Source organism: Cucurbita maxima, unplaced genomic scaffold (genome assembly GCF_002738345.1).
Source record: "Cucurbita maxima cultivar Rimu unplaced genomic scaffold, Cmax_1.0 Cma_Scf00048, whole genome shotgun sequence".
Lineage (NCBI taxonomy): Eukaryota > Viridiplantae > Streptophyta > Magnoliopsida > Cucurbitales > Cucurbitaceae > Cucurbita > Cucurbita maxima.
The window spans coordinates 891875-916141 of record NW_019272064.1 but is presented as its reverse complement, the minus strand read 5'-3'; the positions used below and the strand labels follow the sequence as shown (position 1 = coordinate 916141).

The 24267-nt window shown below is 36.7% G+C and overlaps 6 protein-coding genes across 6 annotated transcripts; 3 read left to right on the top strand and 3 right to left on the bottom strand.

Moving 5' to 3' along the window:
* The first annotated feature begins 591 nt into the window (after positions 1-591).
* Positions 592-1193, top strand: LOC111470990 (basic form of pathogenesis-related protein 1-like). Its single transcript, XM_023116659.1, has one exon. It carries the CDS (start codon positions 649-651, stop codon positions 1126-1128), a length of 480 nt encoding a protein of 159 aa, XP_022972427.1. The 5' UTR covers positions 592-648; the 3' UTR covers positions 1129-1193.
* A 3752-nt stretch (positions 1194-4945) lies between these two features.
* LOC111471055 (basic form of pathogenesis-related protein 1-like) lies at positions 4946-16855 on the bottom strand. The gene is made up of 2 exons (XM_023116741.1): positions 16320-16855; positions 4946-5087 (listed from the first exon to the last, which is right to left on the bottom strand). The coding sequence occupies exon 1, from the start codon at positions 16807-16809 to the stop codon at positions 16327-16329; it is 483 nt and encodes a 160-aa protein (XP_022972509.1). The 5' UTR covers positions 16810-16855; the 3' UTR covers positions 4946-5087; positions 16320-16326.
* Positions 4949-5627, bottom strand: LOC111471054 (basic form of pathogenesis-related protein 1-like). The gene has a single exon (XM_023116740.1). The coding sequence runs from the start codon at positions 5586-5588 to the stop codon at positions 5106-5108; it is 483 nt and encodes a 160-aa protein (XP_022972508.1). The 5' UTR covers positions 5589-5627; the 3' UTR covers positions 4949-5105.
* Positions 6520-7103, top strand: LOC111471056 (basic form of pathogenesis-related protein 1-like). The gene has a single exon (XM_023116742.1). It carries the CDS (start codon positions 6575-6577, stop codon positions 7055-7057), a length of 483 nt encoding a protein of 160 aa, XP_022972510.1. The 5' UTR covers positions 6520-6574; the 3' UTR covers positions 7058-7103.
* A 1008-nt stretch (positions 16856-17863) lies between the features above and the next one.
* On the top strand, positions 17864-18513 carry LOC111471057 (basic form of pathogenesis-related protein 1-like). The gene has a single exon (XM_023116743.1). It carries the CDS (start codon positions 17930-17932, stop codon positions 18410-18412), a length of 483 nt encoding a protein of 160 aa, XP_022972511.1. The 5' UTR covers positions 17864-17929; the 3' UTR covers positions 18413-18513.
* A 3819-nt stretch (positions 18514-22332) lies between these two features.
* LOC111471058 (basic form of pathogenesis-related protein 1-like) lies at positions 22333-22958 on the bottom strand. The gene has a single exon (XM_023116745.1). It carries the CDS (start codon positions 22872-22874, stop codon positions 22404-22406), a length of 471 nt encoding a protein of 156 aa, XP_022972513.1. The 5' UTR covers positions 22875-22958; the 3' UTR covers positions 22333-22403.
* Between the last annotated feature and the right edge of the window lie 1309 nt (positions 22959-24267).

The window sequence follows — 24267 nt, the reverse complement described above, 5'->3', positions numbered from 1 at the left end:
AGATGTTAGTTGCCATCATCGAGCAAAAGCCAAATAACTTATCTTCAATCGCTGACCTCTAGCTCTTCTAAGAGATATACGACTTTCTTGACAAAACTCCATTTGTTTTCACCGTTCGTTTCACCAATCCAAACAACAAAAACGTAGATTCAAGAATTTTAGCTGATCGAGTTGATTTGGGAACGAATTTGGTAAGAGAACAACCCTAAAACTCATGAGTCACTTTGTTTGGAGGTGATTTTGCCTATTTTTTTCTTGCCATTTTCACAATTCATATCGGATTGAATGAAGCTTTACTAGTTCCTACTTCCAATTGATGAGTCTCTGATACACATTAGTTTTGAGACCCATAAATTGGTGTAAATATTACAAAATATAAAACTAAATAGTTAGGAAACTGATATTAATTAGAGAGACTTTAGCCATTGATGAGAAGCAATAATTTCCTACCAAATAAGGTGGCAAATTTATCAACAAAAGTAGGTCAGATGAACACATGCATGACCCATATCGACATAATGTCCCATTATTTGAATGAAAAAGATGCAATAAACAATAAAATATTACCTTCTCTTTAAAACCACTAAATCCCTCTCTATAAATGCCCTCTACCGGACCCCAAATCCCCTCCACCAAGACCTTTTGAAAATGGCTTCCCACACAATTCTCTCTACCATATGCTTAGTAGGGTTCCTCCTAGCTCCCATCTCCAACGCCCAAAACTCCCCAGAAGACTTCGTCGACACCCACAACGACATCCGAGCGGCAGTCGGGGTCGGACCAGTCTCTTGGGACAATAATCTCGCCGCCTATGCTCAGAATTACGCCTATAGTAAGATCGAAACCTGCAAGATGGAGCACTCTAATGGACCTTATGGCGAAAACCTTGCCGAGGGGTACGGCGAGATGACCGCCGTGGAAGCAGTGAAGTTTTGGGCGACCGAGAAAAAGTTCTACAACCACCATTTGAATCGATGCGTCGGGGACGAGTGCGGTCATTATACACAAATAGTGTGGAGGGACACTAAGAACATAGGGTGTGCTAGAGTGAAATGTGAGAACAATTGGGTTTTTGTGATCTGCAGCTATTATCCTCCTGGAAACTATGTAGGCCAATATCCTTACTGAACCTTGGGGATCTATAAGAAAGAATTATATGATGTTCTTATTGATAATGCATGTATTTTACAATATATATATATATATATATGTATAATGAGTAGTTTATACTTAATGATGTACGAATAGTGTATCAATACTCATTCAAAATTGATTTCAAGTATGAAATTAGTGTATAAATAGTATACGAGCACTCATTTGAAAATGCAATTTCAAGTGAAGCATTATTGTATGAACAATTCAACAATACTTGTTCAAAATGCATACAAAGTATAATGTCGTTGTTTCAATAGTATGCCAATACTAATATGAATTACATTTTAAGTATATCATTACTGTATCGGTAATATATCGGTACTCGTGTAATTTCAAGTGAATTTCAAATGAGTATTGATATACTGTAGGATAAGTTGTAAATATACCGACGAGAGTAAAATTGGTATAACTATAAAAAAAATTACTTAGTAAACGAGGGGCATCTAAATGAGAGCGATCCTTGAGGATAGAATGACTAAGAAAAGTTCGAAGAATTGAAAGCTACTATTTATACCAATCAAATACATCTTTCTTTTCGGTAGCTCAATCATAGGAACTTCAGGTTAAACATGCTTTACTTGTAGCAATTCTATGTTGTGAGTAACCTCTTATGAATTTTCTTGGGATGTATGCGAGTGAGGATAAAACATGCCGGAAGGAGTCATCTTGGTCTATGGGGATAGTCTTTACTCTTAAGAAATTAGGAGTTGGTATTGTGAGCGTGCCACAGAGGATGTTAGGGTCATCAGATACGAAACAGGGAGTAACATGACCATGTCTGATAAATGTTGGTAGATCGTATATTTCATTATAGTTCTATGATTTAGAGTATCATTTCCTATTTGATCCCTTTGAATTCCATATTCGAAGTTGCGATCGGATCTATATTGATTGACTGCCTCCATTATGTTGTTGCTAGCAAATACCACTATTTTTTGTTTTGGATCTTCCAAATCATTCCCGGGGGAGGTCCGGACCCATTTTTTTCTGATCCTTCGATAAAAAGATTCATTCTCTTCATAAAAAATAGGAAGTAGAACCAATAAATATTTCTTTTTCGATTCATCCCTAGAGTTGAATACCTCATTCAAGAATTGTTTTTGATCCAATCCGTAGGAATCAATAGAAAAGGCAAATCCCTTATGATACACCCGATCCGGCTTGGTTATTGATAGAGTGAATAGATCTGCCATTTCTTGAAATCTCTCTTCTGATTCAAAATCGTGGTGTAACGTGTATCCCCTCCTGTTCCGGTCATGGAATAGATGAAATAAATAAATAAATGGATTTTTGTTCAAGAATGAAATCTTGATGTTAGGGTCATCAGATACGAAACAGGGAGTAACATGACCATGTCGTATAGGATGTCCTGATCTAAATTGGGGATAGTCTTTACTCTTAAAAAACGAGGACTAGGTAAGACCATCACGTATCGAATCCTAATCTAAATTTTGGTTATATAGCTGACTCAAACTAAAATGGAAATTAAAAAGAAAATGTAGAAATTTTTTTATCAAAGGAAAAAAGAAATCTAGAACGCTTGACATCTCAACTTGTATTTAATTGTCACAACCAGAATATAATGAAGCAACCAAATACTGTCGGAGAAATTAATAGAGATATAGACGTGATAATAATGGCTTGAACTTTATTAAATATATAATTGTTGTCATCCAACAAACTAATATTCTACTTTTATTAAAAATAAAAATTTAAATAAATGATATGCACCACGTGACTATAACATTAAGTCCGTAGACAGATATTGTCCGCTTTAACCTGTTATGAGTTTCACGATTTTAAAATGCGTCTACTTGGAAGAGGTTTCTACACCCTTATAAGAAATGTTTTATTCCCTTCTTCAACCATATGAGATCTATCGGCACACCGTCTAGTGTCTGGCTCTGATACCATTTATAACAGTTTAAACCTATCGTTAGCAGATATTGACTGCTTTGGCTCATTACGTATCCCCATCATACTCACGGTTTTTAAAACGCGTCTACTATGAGAGGGTCTAGCCCTACTCCGACTAATGAATGACAACATCCGGTGACTCACTCTGATGACGATACGTAATGGGCCAAATTGGACAATATGTGCTAGTAATAGGTTTGAGTTGTTACACTTACCCAATCCAATCCAAAAAAAGCATAGTTGTGTTGATTTGGGTTGGGTTCAATATTTAATGAGAGTTGTTTGGATTGAAAATTGAACCACTCGAATAATTGTGACAGATTTAAAAAATGTCTCAACCCGACTCAATTCAATTCACGAACACATATATTTTTTTTTTGTTGTTAAACAATAAAGTTTTGGATCACCCCACTTTAATTTTTGACTTATATGAATTATTAATAAAATATGGGTATATAGTTTATAGAAAGCCCATAAATCTAAAAGAAAGCTTAGATATTGGCATGCATGTTCTTATAACTTTGGAGATAAAATAAAGGAAAAGATTATGAAAGCGATGCTCACTCACATGTGCAATGCCCACGAGAGGTGCTATTAAGAACCATGGCTTTGCATTGGCAGCCGCAATGATCTTTGTAGGCTATGTCAGTTATATGGCTTTGTAGCCATGTGAACCAATGGCAACGCTGGATGTTGAAGCTTGCCAATTATTTGGGTGCTTGTCAATTATTTGAGTCAATATTGGTTGGAGAGAGAAACGAAACATTTCTTATAAGCGGTTTAGGTTGTTATAAATGATATCAAGCCATGGTTCTAAAGGGGTAGGGGTGGATTGTGAGAGTGGCCTTGAAGTTAAATCTATAAGCCGACCATTTTGAAAACATACCCATTGGGTATCAAATTACCCATTCATTCTCGGGTGAGGGGTCCGCCTTTTTTTTTTTTTTTTTCATGTTTTTGGAGGTTTAGATTCTTAATCCTCCCTTGGGAAAGAATTCAATACTTGTTACTAAGAGTTTAGACTATGTTCTTTAGATTCCTTGTGTGCACGGAATTTAGTTCTTACAAAGACCAAATCAATAATTGTTACTAATAGAATCTAGCATATGTTCTTTAGATCCCTTATTTCACTTCAATAGTATCATAAATCGAGTCAATGCAAAGGAAATGAATGCATTTTCAAACTATTAAATAAGATAAAACATAATCTGAATTATGTCAAATATATCACCTATTCTATTGGATCTTATCAAGCATGGTCATGCACGACATGATCAAGTTTGATCATAGAAAAGATTCTCTTCAGAGTGAACCAACCAAGGACTTTTGTTGGGAAGGAAGAAAGAAATTTCAACAAAATTAAGGAAGAACCAACCAAATAAAAAGGATTTTAAACTTCAAACACAAAAATAAATGTAATTTTCATTTATCTTAATACTAACGACCAAAACTTAAGAGAATGCAATAATACGTTAGAATTAGTGAGTAAATAGATAGCTAACTTGTATACGAAAATGCATATTAAAGTAAAGGCACACCATTGAAAATCGAATAACACGGTTCACCCAGCACTGGAATTGGATTGGACATGATTTGGTTTTCATAAAAGCAACCGATTAAACAAAGTTCATATTAAAGTAAAGGCACACCATTGAAAATCGAATAACACGGTTCACCCAGCACTGGAATTGGATTGGACATGATTTGGTTTTCATAAAAGCAACCGATTAAACAAAGTTCATATTAAAGTAAAGGCACACCATTGAAAATCGAATAACACGGTTCACCCAGCACTGGAATTGGATTGGACATGATTTGGTTTTCATAAAAGCAACCGATTAAACAAAGTTCATATTAAAGTAAAGGCACACCATTGAAAATCGAATAACACCGTTCACCCAGCACTGGAATTGAAATGAAGTACACAAATTGAAACAAAGAATGGTTGTAATAATACAAGAAAGGAATGGAATGAGGAAATTGAGAAATAATATTGAAAGAATAAAGGTTAATGAAGAAGGTACGATGATGAACTAATAGGGGTCCTCGCCGACAACATTACCAGCAGGACTATAATTGCATCCAACCAAAGTCCAATTGTTACGGCACTTAACAGTGGCACAACCCACAAGAAAAGTGGCATTCCACACCAATTGGACGTAATGGCGGCACTCACCACCCACGCATTTGTTGGTTTTATGGTCGTAGAACTTCTCCTCAGCCGCCCAAGCCGCCACCGCACCTTCCGCTGTCAAATCCCCATTTGAGGTGGCCAGGTTCTCCCCATAAGGAGAGTCTGTGGAGTGCACCATCTCACAGGTTTCCACCTTGGTTTGGAGATAGGCTTTAGCATGTTCTTCAAGTTCTTCGTCCCAAAACATCGGACGCTCCCCTTTCTTCTCTCGAACTGCATTGTGTGCCTTAACGAAGTCCTCCCCAGGTTCTTGACCTACCACCACCAGGCTTAGGCTTAATGCAACCAAGCACAGCATCGCCGCGAGTGTCATTTTCGACATCCTATTTTTATTTAAGGCTCGATGATGCAGCAACAAAAAAAAAAAAAACAAGAAGAAGAATGTGAGGATGGATGATGGGTGGTGAAGGCTTTTTGTTTTTTATTTATAGGGACAACCAATGCCTTTCACTCGAGGCTTGGCGTCATATGCGCCATGGATTCTAACAGTCAACTTCCTAATTTAGTTCCTCTCTTCTTTATTTCTATTCTTAGTTCAACTCAATCAAAAATTCAAAAAACTTGTTCACACCAAAGATTTTCAAATAATGAAAATAACATAAAGTAATAAAGAAATTGAAATAATGAAAATATAGTTGAAGGTGTTATTCATGCCAAGATAAGTGTGGATCTTCACGATCAATTCTCACACAAGAATGCTCCAACAAATTTTCAACGTTCTACTAGAGAATGCTCACACAAGAATGATACGAAGAAAAATGCTAAAAGGGTTATAGTACATGATAATGAAAATGGAAAAATGTTGGGACCTCATGCATTACTGTGTGTTCACCCGCTACTAGAGAATGCTCACCCAAGTAGAAAGGGCCCAGGAGGTGTGCGGACCGATTGGTGGATTCATAATCACATTTTCATTTAATATAGGTTAGTATAGGTTAGCTTGCCTTTTCATTTAGTAGCATATAGGTTTGTATAGGGCATTTTTACTCTAGGTTATTTTCATTATTTCAATTTCTTTTATTATTTTCATTATTTCAAAATGGTTGGTGTGGACAAGTTTTTTGAATTTTTGATTGAGTTGAACTAAGAATAGAAAAACACCAAAAAAAACCAAATTAGGAACTAAATTAGGAAGTTGAATGTTAGAATCCATGGCGCATATGACGCCAAGCCTCGAGTGAAAGGCATTGGTTGTCCCTATAAATAAAAAACAAAAAGCCTTCACCACCCATCATCCATCCTCACATTCTTCTTCTTGTTTTTTTTTTTTTTTTGTTGCTGCATCATCGAGCCTTAAATAAAAATAGGATGTCGAAAATGACACTCGCGGCGATGCTGTGCTTGGTTGCATTAAGCCTAAGCCTGGTGGTGGTAGGTCAAGAACCTGGGGAGGACTTCGTTAAGGCACACAATGCAGTTCGAGAGAAGAAAGGGGAGCGTCCGATGTTTTGGGACGAAGAACTTGAAGAACATGCTAAAGCCTATCTCCAAACCAAGGTGGAAACCTGTGAGATGGTGCACTCCACAGACTCTCCTTATGGGGAGAACCTGGCCACCTCAAATGGGGATTTGACAGCGGAAGGTGCGGTGGCGGCTTGGGCGGCTGAGGAGAAGTTCTACGACCATAAAACCAACAAATGCGTGGGTGGTGAGTGCCGCCATTACGTCCAATTGGTGTGGAATGCCACTTTTCTTGTGGGTTGTGCCACTGTTAAGTGCCGTAACAATTGGACTTTGGTTGGATGCAATTATAGTCCTGCTGGTAATGTTGTCGGCGAGGACCCCTATTAGTTCATCATCGTACCTTCTTCATTAACCTTTATTCTTTCAATATTATTATTCATTGTACTCATCTCATTGGTTTGAAATCCCTCAAATGCTTAAAATGAAATTTCATTATATTTTGCAATCATTTTTGTAAGGTTGTTAACAAACCCACGTGAGAGAAATGTATAGAACACTTGGAACGACCCTCTACTTGATCGTGCAACTCTTGAACGCTTCCTTACGTTATAAAAATACTTGGTAATCAGCTTTTGGTAGACTCTTATTATATCCTTATTTCTTTAAGATTGTAGACTTTTATCATATTCTTATCGTATCTTTAACCTAGTAGGTATGCAAAGGCTATTCTCTTAGATTGGGGAAGTTAGTCTAGACTTACTACTATTTAAGCATTTGAGTCCATAGGCTATTCTCTTAGATTTAGGAAGTTCAAGCCTAGACTCTACTATAGTAAGCATTTAAGGAAACTTCAATTCTCTGAGCAGATCTCTAATTTGAATCTTACTCTCGAGTGCAGTAATGGTGTCCTAGGAGTCTAGAGCATGAGTTGCATGTGTTTGCATTTCCCAATTTGATTTGAATCTTTGCACTCAATAACGGTATCCTAGGAGTCTAGAGCATGAATTGCATGTGTTTGCATTTTCTAACCTCAATAGTCGGGTCAAGGGTCGATTTGAATCTTACCCTTGAGTGCAGTAACGTTACTTAGGAGTCTAGAGCATGAGTTGCATGTATTTTTTACAAAACAAAGTATTTCTAAAAATTCAAGCCTTGCTACTCCTATTTCAAGTAAAGGGATGTGTGATGTATGTGTGATGTGTATGCGATTCCAAGTAATCTATAATATGCTAATAAGTCATTTAATGGCAGTTCCATCTATCACTTTATTGTGATAGATCAGATCGGCCTGTTCCGAAGTGGAGTTCGACAATAGGTTTGAGGTTTGAGTCAATGATTTGAAAACTTCCTTTAATCGATCTGAAATTCAGGACCTATGGTCCTAGTTGAACCGGAGAGAACAAAATTCATACTACCGTGTCATATAATTACTTAGCTGAGTGAGCAGGCCCGACACAAAATCCTTATATAGCCTTATTGTGCATTTAGAGACCGGGAAAATCCTTGTATAGCCTCATTGTGCAATTAGAGACTTGACATAACATTTTAATTCTTAGACTTAGGTTAGACTTTTAAGATAAAAAATATTTGTGGAATATATTTCTAATAGTTGTGAACTATATTTTATATAGCTGTAATCGGTTAGGATTTTATATGGGGTATATTTTCTGCATCCTATTTAACCGTACCACTTTTGGTTCTCATTTCGATCTCACTTCGATCTCACTTATGTTTCTCTTGATGTTCTTAAATATCAAGGATTTTATATAGTAGTATATTTTTTCTTATTTTTTATGAGTGAGTTGGTAGCCTGTATCCTATTTAAACGTACCACTTTTCGATCTCATTTCGATCTCACCATTGGAAGTTGATGTCCTTACCAATTCAGGAGTAAATCAGTTATGCAACTCTTATTGCTGAAAAGAAAATTTGCAATTTCAAAAAAATTTGCTATAGACTCAGTCAAATAGAATTAGTGCAACATTATGATGTTATATTGGTTAACTCATTCAATTGAAGCAGATATCGTTGAAGGTATTATTCATGCCAGGATATCATGTCAAGATAGTTCATCAAATGTGGACTGATCTTCACGATCAATTCTCACACAAGAATGCTCCAGAAAATTTTCTGATACAAAAGTCGATAGCAATGATGTCCCAAGGAATCGTGACACTATCAACATATTTCACCAAGCTTAAAGCACTCTGAGATAAATTAGAAGCGCACCACACACCATTTACCTGTAATCTACGTCAAATACATGTTGATCAATGGGAAGAAAACAAGTTGATGCAACTACTCATGGGGCTCAATGAGTCTTAAGTAAGGGTGTGATCTAATATATTGATGATGACTTCATGACCTAATGTGAGACAAGTCTATTCATTACTTGTACAAGAAGAGATGCAACGTAAAGTAACTTCTGAACCTACTGGAAATTTCTCAATTGTAGCAGCAGTGTAGAAGAAGACAACATATTCAAAATTCATCAAGGACAAATCATGTGAGCATTACAATAGAACTGGTCATACAATTGATGAATGTCGAATTCTTAAGTTTCACTTTATATTTTGTGATCAAAGGGGACATATAGAGATCGATGTCGACAAAAAAATAGCTTTGGAAAGGCAATACAAGTCAATTAACGCAACAATCGTGGATATCTATCATTTGTAAATATGGTTGATGCTTCTTAGTGGAATAAAAAAGAATGCTCACCTAATTCCATTAAAAAAATTTATTCTAAGCAATTACAACAGATAGCACAAGCCTTATCTACACTCATCATCATTCTTCCAGTAATTCTGACAATTACATCAATGTTGTAGGTTTGTTTCCAGTATTTTCATTTTCAATTAACTCTACTAGTTCTAATTTATAGATTCTCAATAGTGAAGCTACGGATCATATGATATCCAAAGCTTCTATTATGATTGAATCAAACGCTGCAATCATTTCTACAAATAATTTGCCTAATGAAGAGACAATACATGTGTCACGTAATGACAATGTTTTCTTTAATCATGACCTTAAATTAAACAATGTTTTATGTGTATCTTCATTTAATTTATACCTAATGTCCAACAACAAACTTATCAATGACTTGAACTGTTATGTCACCTTCTATCCTGATTCTTGTGTTACACAGGACTTGGATAGGAGGAAGATGATTGCCTCGGGTAAACAATTTGGAGGTCTATTTCATATTTCTTCATCTCCAATCAAATCTTCAGTTCATCAAGTATCTCTGTCATCTGATTTGTGGCATTTACACATATGTCACTCTTCATTTTCTCGTTTTAAATTTTTATATGATCAATTATATCTTAATAATGCTATTTTTTCTCATAACGGTAGTATTTGCTAGTTAGCGAAACAAACTAGGTTGTCTCTTCCAAAGCTCAATAACTTCACATTCTGCATTTTATTGTTACATTGTGATGTTTGGTGACCTTATAAAATTTCTACCCATTCTAGTTTGGGTTTTTTTTCACTATTATTGATGATTTTACTCGATGTACTTGGGTTTTTCTTATATAACATAAATCAGAAGTACATCATTTGTTAATGAACTTTGTTAAATTCGTTCAAACCCAATTTCACATTACTATCAAAATAGTACGATCAGACAATGAGATTGAGTTCCTATGTTTGCAACCATTTTCTACTTCTTGTGATTTAATTTCAACGCACTCATGTATATACTCCACAAAAAAATGGAGTCGTAGAACGTATGCATCATCATATTCTAAATGTAGCTAGATCTCTTCTCTTTCAGTCATAGGTTTCACTCAATTTTAGGGGAGAGTGCATTTTAACGGCTGTTTATCTTATAAATAAACCACCATTACCATTATTATCTAACAAGATACCCTTTGAAGCACTCTACAAACGACCACCTACCTTTAACACCAGGTATCTTCATTTAATTTATACCTGATGTCCATCAGAAAACTTATAAATGTAGCTAGATCTCTTCTCTTTCAGTCACAGGTTCCACTCAAATTTAGGGGAGAGTGCATATTAACGGTTGTTCATCTTATAAATAGACCACCATCAACATTATTATCTAACAAGACACCCTTTGAAGTACTCTACAAACGACCACTTACCTTTCATCATCTTATAGTTTTTGGCTATAAATGTTATGTAATTGTAGTAGATCCTAACAAAAAATTTGAACCTCAGGCAATTTCTTGTGTTTTCATATGATATCCTAGTGGTCACAAAGATTATAAGTTGTATGACATACAATCTCATAAAATCTTTATCAGCCGCGATGTCACGTTTTGTGAAGTTGATTTTCTTTTTTCATTAGCTTCACGAACTTTGATATTGGCTCCTTCAACCCCCATTTTTCCACTCCATGATTCATCCTACTCAAACATCTATTTTTCTTCTATTTCGTTATCTCCTCCACCTTTTTTTCCTTCTCCGATTCACCCATTAATTCTAATCTTATCCCACCTGATACATCTGTTCCACTTCGACATTCTACTCGTACCAAACAGCCTCCAACATGGCATAATGATTATGAGATGCCTTATGCAACCAATCATTTAACCTCTAATTCAAGTTCCAGCACTGACACCAGTATCCCCTTCATCATTACCTTTCATTCCTTTTTTTTTTTCTTTACTCAATGTGTTTTTCTAGCTTTTATTATAGCGTAAACGAAAACTAAACCTATCATGAGGCAATGGGCGACCCATTATGGCAGCATACTATGAATGCCGAAATTGCAGTTTTGGAACGTAGTCATACTTGGTCTCTCGTTCCTCTACCACCTGGTTATAAAGCTATGAATGGTTTTGTTGAATGTTATAAAGCTCGGTTGGTAGCAAAGGGATACACTCAGGTTGAAGGTATTGATTATGAAGAGACATTTTCTCATAAACAAAACTACTACACTTCGTTGCTTACCAACTATTACCACTGCTCGAAAAAAATCGTTCAATCGTCAGTTGGATATTCAAAATGACTTTCTCCATGGTTACCTAGACGAGGAAGTAAACATGTCCTTACCACTAGGTATTCGCCGACAAAGGAAAAACACCGTATGTTAGCTACATAAATTTTTTTATGCGTTAAAACAGGCTTCTCGCAATTGGTTCTCCATATTTTCTACCACTATACAAAATGCAGGCTACACTCAGTCAAAAGCATATTACTTTTTATTTAGTATAGGTACTTCTTTCACTACACTTCTTATCTATGTTGATGATATTCTATTGACATTCAATGATCTCAAAGAAATTCAAGAACTTTGGACTTGTTTACTCAAGAAATTCATTATCAAATATTTAGAAAGTTTGAAATATTTCCTAGGCATTGAATTTTCTCAAGCTAGAAAATGAACTTTTTTGTCTCAAAGGAAGTATGCTTTAGGCATTCTACAAGACACAGGTCTTATAGGAGCACGTCTAGAAAAATTTCTTATGGAGAAAAATTTGAAACTTTCTTTAATAGAAGGAGAAGTTGAATGATATAAGTAAATACAGACGATGATTGACAGATTAATATATTTAACTGTTACTAGGTCTAAAATAGTGTATTAAGTTAGTATGCTTAGTCAATTTATGCATGAACCAAGAAAACCACATAGGATGACTACTCTTTGAGTTCTGAGATACATCAAAGGTACTGGTCAAGAACTTCTACTACCATCTAAAAAAAATTTGAGATTACAAACGTATGGGTGGTTGTCGAACTCCCAGGCGGTCTATTTTTGGGTTCTACATCTTCCTGTAAGATTCAATTATTTCTTGGAAGTCTAAAAAAGTCAAGCAATGTGTCCAGATCATCTGCAGAAGTCGAGTATCGAGCTATGACAAATACTTGTTTATAATTAACTTGGCTGAGATACATTATTCAAGACATGAATGTTCCACTGTCCGAACTAGCATTGTTCTATTATGATAATCAAGCAACATTGCATTTAGCAGCCAATCCAATTTTTCACAAAAGTACGAAACACATTGAAATAGATTGTCATAAGTTCAGGAAAAGTTATAAGGTGGAATCATCAAACCATGTTATGTTTTGACTAAAATGCAATTGATAGATCTTTTCACTAGAGCATTGGGAAGACAACAATTTAATTTTCTAAAAGTCAAGTCAGCTGTGATTGACATACTCTCGAACTTGTCTATCTAATTAGTTGTTGAATATATTTATATAAGTGTATCAGCTAAGATTTTTTTTTTTCATATTTTTAGAAATTCTTTGGTAGTATATTTTTTTGTCTATCTTACCTAGTTCGTTGATAGTATATTTTCTCTTATGTTTAGAAGTTAATTGTGAAGATGTTCATTCGCAGAGTTTTTAATATTATGTTATATTTTAAGATAAAGTTTAGTTTTAATTCCGCATAAGAACATAGAATATGATGACGGGTAGCGACTTTAAGTGAGTAAAAAATCTAGGATGGTGTTCCAATAATAGTATGGCTACATTGTGTTGAAAGACTTATGAAACCAGTTTTGGGGATCCAAGGTTGAACACTATAAAAACATTGTCATCAATATGTGTATATAGGTTTAATTCAACCTATGATAATTAGATGGTAGTTCTTAAAGGTGGTAGCTTTAAATATGGGTACATTTGGATACATACAACGTAGAGTGGTTAGCCATAATCTAAAAAATGTAAAATGAACGATAAAACTGCGTATTGCATCCACCTATGAAGCAATTGTATGACTACTTGCTTCCATTTAATTGCAACAACCTAAACCCATCCATCTCCAAGAACGACCCATTTACATTCACATTTCTTCTATCTTCAACTCCATCATGTTTTCCCCGTCTTCTAGATTTGAAACCCTCTAATAGCGAGAGTGACAAGAATATTTAGTCACGAATTATAGTTTACTATATATATCATATTTGATATTTTATTATAGGCAGATATATTGTATACATTTATTGCTCTTTCTATTCCCTTTGTAATTTACTTGTGATTATAAATAGAGATTTTCACCTAATCATTTCAGCCCGTGTGGTGGTTTTTGCAAATATTTTTAGTATCGGAACCTCTTTGGTTTAACAACCTCGATCTTTTCTTCTCCATGGCTTATGAATCATCTTCTCATCTTCTCCACCACAACTGCTGGCTTTGATGCCGCAGGGGCAGTCACAATGGCTTCCATCTTTTTTTTTGCCTCCAAATCATCCTTCGCAGGCCCACCCTTCGACACACTCTATAAACACAACCTTACCTTCTCCAACACAATCGGTCTCCCATAGCCAACATAGGCTCTTTCATTTTCTTCCCAATCGGCCCTTCATCCTTCTCAGAAACCCTAACCTCAGGATCCTCATCAGCATTCTCATCGAAAATATACGGAATCTCGACAAGCTCATCGACCTTCTACAAAGATTTACTTTCGAAATTCGGGCACTGCACTGACAAATTTACCAACCAAATCGACTCCTTCGCCCACTGTGGCGACTCTTTCGACATCAACATCGTCTTCGTCCCTTGTTCTAGAAGGCGTGGCTCCCTCTCCGTCCATTGGAACTTCACCACCTGCTATGGCGCTGACTACTTCTCCACCGACTCCACCAACTGCTCTGTCGCTAGCCACCGCTCCTGACAATGGTGGTGCTGTGAATATAATGTTTGTCTTTGGATCTATCATTGTGGCTCTTCACCCACTCCTGATGGTTTCTTTATTAGTTGGTTAAAATATGCTCGAGATATTCTTACTCGTGCTCATTTGCTCAATAGCAAACGAGTCTACAAGGTGTAGACCTCACTCCATCTCCGCCTCTCTCTTTCTTTGTTCGTCTAAAATGCACCCTAGGGTCCACATTCTCAGTTTCAGTCCTCTACTTCCTCAATAGTATGTCCAATCATTGTGGGTATAATGGTAGATGCTCTGGACCAAGTTACTATTATTTCTTTTTCTTCGTGTGTGCGTGTAATGACTTGAAATTTTCTACTTAATTTAAGGTCGCTACCGTATATGTACCATAATCATTAAATGCAGAAGACTTCATTTAAATTTCATAAAACATAACCTTTAACTTAAAACACAACCATAGTCTTACTTGTTTCAAAACAACATCTTAAAAACGATACAACAAAAGACTAAATAAAATAAATAAGCGTTTAAGTTAAAAACATCTTATTCTAGCCTAAGTCTAAGAAAATAAATACTACTATCCTATGCATGTGTCATGGTCTCGAGTTGCGATGTCGTCGTCAGCCGTACAAGAATACCTTGCCTTAACCTAAAAAATGTAATAGCACATGACTTAGTATTTAAAGAAATACTTAGTAAGTGACCCCACTATTAGGGTTAAATGCAACAATCACATGCAATGAGATGTTGGGACCTATCTTTCATTTCGTTTTTCCTACGGTGCTATTCTAATGGGTAATTTTGGACGAGTACCATATACTCTACACACAGCCCATACGTGCGAGTATGGGCTCACCAGCTAGTTCGCACATCGCTGGGCCACCTTCCTTCTCCGGTGGGCATACTCTGGGAGCGCCTTAGGTCGAACACCCGCTAGAACTAGTAACCGTCACTACAGCGCTATGCAAAGCATAACGATCGTTGTCCTACCATTGGATGTACGCGTCCATACCCTCGTGATGGGATAGGGGTATCCCCCCAAATGCATGAGGTCCCAAAACTTTTCCATTTTCATTATCCTTTAACACAATCCTGCTAGCATTATGTACATATCATATCATTATGTAGATATCATCCAGATTTAGTTGGATGTTTATAGGGAAGTCGCCCAACCAGACTTAGTTGGATGTTTACAGAGAAGTCGCCCAGACTTAGTTGGATGTTTACAGAGAAGTCGACTTAGTTGGATGTTTACAGAGGAGTCGATGTTTACAGAGAAGTTAATTTCTCATGGATGATGTTCAAGCTAGTAAACATCAAACTATTCGATTATGTGATTACAAGGCAGTGCCTCAACCTAAGATACCAAGCAATGCCTTAACCCAAGAAAGGTTGGAAAACCTGTACAGACTCCTAAGGTACCATTACGGACCCCTAGAGTAAGATTTGATTTACTAACCCCTAGGGTAAGATTTGCTCTGAGCTTTAAAGTCTCCTCAAATTATCTAAGAGAATAGCCTATGGACTCAAATGCTTAAATAGTAGTAAGTCTAGACTTGAACTTCCCCGATCTAAGAGAATAGCCTTTGCATACCTACTAGGTTAAAGATACGGTAAGAATATGATAAGATTCTACAATCTTAGAGAACTAAGGATATAATAAGAGTCTACCAAAAGTTGATTACTAAGTATTTTTATAACGGTAAGGAAGCGTTCAAGAGTTGCACGGTCACGTAGAGGGTCGTTCCAAAGTGTTAGATCAACCATACATTTTTAATCTTTGTATTTCATTTTGTCTTTAATCGTGGTGTCTTTATTGTAATTAGATGTACAATTTAACTTATTATTATATATTATTTTACAATTTACTTAAATTGGTGGTCACAACTTAGTCATTTTAATCTCTCACGTGGGTTTGTTAAATTTGATTACAACCTTACAAAAATGATTGCAAAATATAATGATATTTCATTTTAAGCATTTGAGGACTTTAAACCAATGAGATGAGTACAATGAATAATAATATTGAAAGAATAAAGGTTAATGAAGAAGGTATGATGATGAACTAATAGGGGTCCTCGCCGACAACGTTACCAGCAGGACTATAATTGCATCCAATCAAAGTCCAATTGTTACGGCACTTAACAGTGGCACAACCCACAAGAAAAGTGGCATTCCACACCAATTGGACGTAATGGCGGCACTCACCACCCACGCATTTGTTGGTTTTATGGTCGTAGAACTTCTCCTCAGCCGCCCATGCCGCCACTGCACCTTCCGCCGTCAAATCCCCATTTGAGGTGGCCAGGTTCTCCCCATAAGGAGAGTCTGTGGAATGCACCATCTCACAAGTTTCCACCTTGGTTTGGAGATAGGCTTTAGCATGTTCTTCAAGTTCTTCGTCCCAAAACATCGGACGCTCCCCTTTCTTCTCTCGAACTGCATTGTGTGCCTTAACGAAGTCCTCCCCAGGTTCTTGACCTACCACCACCAGGCTTAGGCTTAATGCAACCAAGCACAGCATCGCCGCGAGTGTCATTTTCGACATCCTATTTTTATTTAAGGCTCGATGATGCAGCAACAAAAAAAAAAAAAAACAAGAAGAAGAATGTGAGGATGGATGATGGGTGGTGAAGGCTTTTTGTTTTTTATTTAAAAAAAAAACAAGAAGAAGAATGTGAGGATGGATGATGGGTGGTGAAGGCTTTTTGTTTTTTATTTATAGGGACAACCAATGCCTTTCACTCGAGGCTTGGCGTCATATGCGCCATGGATTCTAACAGTCAACTTCCTAATTTACAATGCCTTTCACTCGAGGCTTGGCGTCATATGCGCCATGGATTCTAACAGTCAACTTCCTAATTTAGTTCCTCTCTTCTTNATTTCTATTCTTAGTTCAACTCAATCAAAAATTCAAAAAACTTGTCCACACCAAACATTTTGAAATAATGAAAATAACATAAAGTAATAAAGAAATTGAAATAATGAAAATATAGTTGAAGGTGTTATTCATGCCAAGATAAGTGTGGATCTTCACGATCAATTCTCACACAAGAATGCTCCAACAAATTTTCAACGTTCTACTAGAGAATGCTCACACAAGAATGATACGAAGAAAAATGCTAAAAGGGTTATAGTACATGATAATGAAAATGGAAAAATGTTGGGACCTCATGCATTACTGTGTGTTCACCCGCTACTAGAGAATGCTCACCCAAGTAGAAAGGGCCCAGGAGGTGTGCGGACCGATTGGTGGATTCATAATCACATTTTCATTTAATATAGGTTAGTATAGGTTAGCTTGCCTTTTCATTTAGTAGCATATAGGTTTGTATAGGGCATTTTTACTCTAGGTTATTTTCATTATTTCAATTTCTTTTATTATTTTCATTATTTCAAAATGGTTGGTGTGGACAAGTTTTTTGAATTTTTGATTGAGTTGAACTAAGAATAGAAAAACACCAAAAAAAACCAAATTAGGAACTAAATTAGGAAGTTGAATGTTAGAATCCATGGCGCATATGACGCCAAGCCTCGAGTGAAAGGCATTGGTTGTCCCTATAAATAAAAAACAAAAAGCCTTCACCACCCATCATCCATCCTCACATTCTTCTTCTTGTTTTTTTTTTTTTTTGTTGCTGCATCATCGAGCCTTAAATAAAAATAGGATGTCGAAAATGACACTCGCGGCGATGCTGTGCTTGGTTGCATTAAGCCTAAGCCTGGTGGTGGTAGGTCAAGAACCTGGGGAGGACTTCGTTAAGGCACACAATGCAGTTCGAGAGAAGAAAGGGGAGCGTCCGATGTTTTGGGACGAAGAACTTGAAGAACATGCTAAAGCCTATCTCCAAACCAAGGTGGAAACCTGTGAGATGGTGCACTCCACAGACTCTCCTTATGGGGAGAACCTGGCCACCTCAAATGGGGATTTGACAGCGGAAGGTGCGGTGGCGGCATGGGCGGCTGAGGAGAAGTTCTACGACCATAAAACCAACAAATGCGTGGGTGGTGAGTGCCGCCATTACGTCCAATTGGTGTGGAATGCCACTTTTCTTGTGGGTTGTGCCACTGTTAAGTGCCGTAACAATTGGACTTTGATTGGATGCAATTATAGTCCTGCTGGTAACGTTGTCGGTGAGGACCCCTATTAGTTCATCATCAGACCTTCTTCATTAACCTTTATTCTTTCAATATTATTTCTCAATTTCCTCATTCCATTCCTTTCTTGTATTATTACATAATTTCCTCATGCAATTATGTCGCATATGAACCTGGAAGTATGACTTGCATCATAAGTATATACTATGATTTAAAGGTATGGAACCTCATGCTTTTTGTATGTCACATGCATCACATACATTATGATATCTATGTACGACCATGATATTTTACAGGCTCCTTTCCCTAGGTAGTTACGAGAGTATTTCTTTAAATACTCTAACCACATGTTACTTCTTTGTGAACGTTTATGTAGCAACCCATACCCAAGATTCATAATCTAGATTTGATACTTGTGTGCCCCGACATTCCTCTACATCCCCTCCGACATGGTTACATTGCTTACTCCTAAAAGTGAAAACTATCTCCACATATCAATACTTCTAGCATACTTTATCCTCACTTTCTTAGAATTGCTTGAAGTAAAGCATGCTTCAATTTGGAATTCCTATGATTGAGCCACCAAAAAGAAAAGTACACATTGTTGGTATAGACATAGCTTCCAATTCTTTTAAGCATTTTTTTAGTTATTCTATCCTTATGATTGCTCTCTTTCGGATGTGATGTTTGTTCATTTATGTTCCCCTCATATACTTAGATGTCACATGCCTACTAGCTTTTGACTTGATCGTCCCTGAACCACATCTTATGGGAGAGGTACCACTCTGATACCATTTGTAACGACCATAATTTCCTGTTCAAATCAAGGTCGCCACTACATGCACAACTTAATTGCAATGAACGGAAAAAATCATTTAAAAGATATAATAATTGTCAACTTCTCCCTACCCGATAGTGCAGTAAACCGTTATTGTTGTCTTTTTCTTACATTCCCATATAATACCAATTTTAATTCCTCAAATCTTGCGTTCGTAATCTCTCTGCCCCTGTTTTCTAAAACTTTCTTCTTGAATCGGGGCTAGAGGCTCAAGCATACGTCGGCTGGCCATAGGCAATGCGAGAACGAATAGGCTTAACTCACTTGTTGATGAGAAGTGAGTGCCGCACAATTGCAAGTCTGCTACCATCAAAGTGTGATAGTGAGCCATGAACTTACACGTTAATTGTGAAAAACAATTAGGCTTCATTGTGAAAAACAATTAGGCGAAAAATAAATAACAAGAATTTAAATAAAACAAAGAAAATAAAGTATTTGTTGTGATCAACCTAAGGGCTAAGAAAGAAAAACAACATGGATGCATTTGCCATAAGCTTGGTCTCATGACCATCATCACAAGATAGAAGTACTCCTATCTTGAGCCATAGAGGGGAACATGATAGAAGTACTCAAGACACAAAGGAGAGAAAGGGAGAGGTTGATAAGAGCCATTTTGGGTTATGAGTAGGAAAATGATGAGATATTAGTGTGGGAAAATGGGATGAGAATTGTTGCTATTTATAAGCATGGAAGTGGAAATTTATGGAGAAATTGAGAAAAAATGGGTTGATTGATTATCCAAAAGCAGCCCAAGAGAAAATTCCTTAGCTGGATGACTAAACTGACCAAGACTTCGCACATGACATTGACTTGGATGTATTCATATCAGCCAACCCAACTATTGAGAGTGATTTTGAAATTGTTATAATCATTTTTATTATGTTCGGTAAGATCCCACATAATTAGAGAGGAGAACGAAACATCCTTTACAAAGTGTGAAAACCGATTACTAGCCGACGCGTTTTAAAATTTTGAGGCTGACGGCGATACGTAACGAGCTAAAGTGGACAATATTTACTAGTAGTGAACTTGGACCATTACAAATAGTATCATAGCCAGACATTAGACGGTGTATCAGCAAGGACGATGGCCTTCAAGGAGGTGGATTGTGAGATCTCACATCAGGTGGAGGGGAACGGAGTCTTTCTTATAAGGGTGTGGAAATCTTTCTTAAGTGGGCACGTTTTAAAACCGTGAGGCTAACGACAATACGTAACAGAACAAAGTGAACAACATCTACTAGCGGTGTGCTTAGGCTGTTACATATTCAATCTTGATCGTTTATTGCTTATAATTGTTATGAAAGGAGAAGGATGTTCAGCACCCATTGGCTCGCATGCTCTCTGAACCGAACCCGAAAATCGTTTTCGATTGGTGGAAAAGAAGAAAAGAATACAGTTAATCAAATACATGAACATTTTAAAAGAGGATTCAAGAAAAAACGTGAAAACTGAGATATTGCTAAGTTTCTTTATTAGAAAGACTTGGCAGTCGGGTCTTCGTCTTCTTCACACTGCGTGATTGCCTGCGAGAATTAGAGAAGAGCAAGGCAGACCAAAAAAAACGACATACTTTGATTACTAAGATTGGGTCCCATGTTGTTCGTGTTTCTCATTTCTTTCTATGTTCAAATTTCTATAAAAAAAAATTGTACATATAAAACAATTCATAATTGTTTCGTTGTTTGAATTGTTTGGTTGAATATTTTATTAAAGATGTTTAGAAATATTATGTTTAGAGATAGAATGTCCATGATCAAATAATTTGGTGTGAATGCTATTAGAATTTTATATAAATAACTAATATTTTTGTTTTGCAATTATATCTAAAAGATTTATTAGATTTGTTAATTTTAGGGGATTAATTATTGCTAAATAATTTTTGTAACCGCTTAAGTTCACCGTGTATTGTCTGTTTTGACTCGCGGTGTATCGTTCTCAGTCTCACAATTTTCTCATTGTTCTAAAATGGGTCTTTGAAACTGTGAGACTGACGACGTTATGTAACTGGTCAAAGTAGACAATATGTGCTTATGGTGGATTTGAGTTGTTTCAGTGGTATCAGAGTTAGACACTAGGCAGTGTGCTAGCGATGACGCTAAGCCTTGAAGGGTGTGGAACACTAAACGGTATGTCAACGAGGACGTTAGGCTCCAAAGAGAGTAGTTTATAAGATACCACATCGATTGAAGAGAGGAATGAGAGTTAACGAGTACATTGGGCGCCTTGAAGAGGGTGGATTGTGAGATTCCACATCGATTGGAAAGGGGAATGAGTAACAATGAGAATGTTGGGTCCTGAAGGGGAGTGAATAATTGCTTCTAAACAAAAAAACCACAACTACAAACAAAACTTATCATATCTAAAAAAACAACAAAAATAAAATTAAAAACAAAATAGAAAAAGAAAGTCATGCCACAAAGAAAAAAGAATGAGAAATTGAGAAGAGTGGAGAAAAATAAAAATTAACCAAAAGCCGAATAAAAAAAGTGAGAGGTGTACATTGAATCCGACGACTCGAACTGACCCAATCACTATTATAAGGTTTGGGTTGGGTTAGATAACATTTCAAATTGGGTAGGGTTAAGGAAACTTTTTGGACCCATCTATAAATTGCAAATTCGTTTGTGTCTTTCACGTTATCTTTTAAAATCTTTCATGATTATGTAACAAAATATTAAGAAATCGAAGTTACATTCTAAATGAAGTATGTCGGTAAGATATAAGTATATCGATGATATTCTTGATCTATCAAAAAAGAATTAGATCAATCACGTTGACATACGTATATCAATTGATTTACTAAAAACCCTAAATTTCAAACTTTCGTGTGTTTAGGGTTATTTCTGACTTTTCACCTTTATTATTTTTGTTGAGTCACATTAAATTAAAATGTTGGAATTGTCGGGGACTAACTAGTTCGCTATCGTTACTCGATAAATGAAATTTTGAGAACTAAAATCATGGTTGGAGATCCGACACAAATTTGTATTTATTTAACTACGATATTCAATATTTTTGGAGAAACTAGGCAAGGAGAAAGAACAACAAGAACTTGCATAAAAACAGGTTAAGAACAGCCGACATAAACTTAAAAATATGTGTGTATTAACACCAACTGATGAGAACATCATCATCTCAAGCACCATTTATTTTCAAGAATAAAAGCATATACGAACTTTATTATGATTATTATCATTAGCATACTTAATAAGGCCACTCGCCATCCCAATTGCCTGGAGGATCATAATTGCAAGACACAAACCACCAGCCATTGTTGCATTGAACTCTCGCACACCCAACACGATAAGAGCTTTGCCAAACAACCTGCGTGTAATGAAGACACTCACCTCCAGCACATGCATTACTGTTGTAACTATAGTAAGGCTTTTCATCAACCCATAGCTTCACCGCAGCTGTGCCAGTGAACCCATTGTTGCCCTTTGCAAGGTTCTCGCCATACGGCCCGTTCGAATGCACCAATTGGCAATCTCCTTTCCTCGAGTTCGCATATGTTTGAGCATAGGCAGCTAGAGTTGTGTTCCATACAAGATTTCCGACACCGACAAATGATCTAGCTGAGTTGTGATTATTAATGTAATCTTGAGCTGAATTCTGGGCATCTGATGATTTGACTAAAAGGGTCGAGATAAGAAGAATGAGTTTAAGAATAGTCATCGTTGTTCGGGTTTGGATGAGGAAATGGAAGTAAGGGTAGGGAGATTTATAGTGTGAGGGTAATAAAATTGTGAAGGTGGTAAAGTGAGTGAAAGTGGGCATTGCAAGCAAAGGGCTTTTTAAATGGTAAATGGATGAAATTTCAATCAAGACATCCCCTTTAGACTTTGAGTCTTTGCGGTAGGCGTCGGGTATGCTATGGAAAGGATTATTTATGGTGAATTTATGCGTTTACCAAGAGAAGTCCCATGTGCTTTTTGGGAATGAGGAAGGAAACCATATGGATTAAGTTTTAAAACATGGATTCTTTGTTTAAAATACCTAAGTGGAAAAGAGTTTGATTATGATCATGCCGAGAGAAATGTTTGTTCAAATTATCATAAGATGATACAATTAATGTTATATTAAAGAAGAATCAAACTTCATTTATTCATGGATGGTTACAAATTTTAGGTAGATGATAATCTAGAGCTATGGCTTTTAATGAAAGGCTAAGTTTATTTGCAATTCTATATAGTTTAGGTTACATGCTTACAAAGAATGTTTCGTTCTCCTTCCCAACCGATGTGGAATCTTACAATCCACCCCCTTCAGGACCCAACGTTTTCGATGATACTCGTTCCCCTCTCCAATCTATGTGGGATCTCACAATCTACCTCCCTTTAGGGCCACCGTCTTCGCTAGACACCGCCTAGTGTCCACCCCTTCTAGGGCTCAGCATCCTCACTGACACACTGCCTAGTGTCCACCCCCCTTTGGTGCTCAACATCATCGCTGGCACACCACTTACCGTTCACCTCCCCCCCCCCCCCCCCCCCCNCCCCCCCCCCCCCTCGAGTTTTAGCATCCTTGCTGGTACACCGCCCGATTTCTAGCTCTCATACCATTTTTAACGCTTCAAGCCCACAACTAGCAGATATTGTACTCTTTGGATTTTTTTTTTCGAATTTCCCCTCAAGGTTTTTAAAACACATTTGCTAGGAAGATGTTTCCACACCCTTATAGACATATGCTTCATTCGAGAGGTGAGAATGTTTTTCTCCAAGTTAGGGTCTTCAAATGTTGAAATATTATTATAAGCCTCGTAGTCTTTTAGTCCTCATGGAATGTTCGATCTTCAAGGACTTAGAGAATTCTTCTAATTTATTTGTCTCTAAATTCTCTTTAATTTTTCTATCACGATTTCAATATTTCAATCGTTTATGAGTTATCCATGAGTATATGGATTTGAACTTTGATGTCCTTTTGGCTCGACCATTCGAGTCTTGGGTTCAGTGGCTTTGGGTCCAATCGTTTGAATTTTTGGTCAAATACTAAAGGTGTCATTTTGAGCTTATTTGAACAAGGGTTTAAACACCATTATAACCCAATTCGACCAAACAAGACTTACTTG

Bases quoted from the DNA above. Each gene is read 5' to 3' on its own strand.
- LOC111470990 (XM_023116659.1), top strand. From the start codon at position 649: ATGGCTTCCCACACAATTCTCTCTACCATATGCTTAGTAGGGTTCCTC.
- LOC111471054 (XM_023116740.1), bottom strand. From the start codon at position 5,588: ATGTCGAAAATGACACTCGCGGCGATGCTGTGCTTGGTTGCATTAAGC.
- LOC111471056 (XM_023116742.1), top strand. From the start codon at position 6,575: ATGTCGAAAATGACACTCGCGGCGATGCTGTGCTTGGTTGCATTAAGC.
- LOC111471055 (XM_023116741.1), bottom strand. From the start codon at position 16,809: ATGTCGAAAATGACACTCGCGGCGATGCTGTGCTTGGTTGCATTAAGC.
- LOC111471057 (XM_023116743.1), top strand. From the start codon at position 17,930: ATGTCGAAAATGACACTCGCGGCGATGCTGTGCTTGGTTGCATTAAGC.
- LOC111471058 (XM_023116745.1), bottom strand. From the start codon at position 22,874: ATGACTATTCTTAAACTCATTCTTCTTATCTCGACCCTTTTAGTCAAA.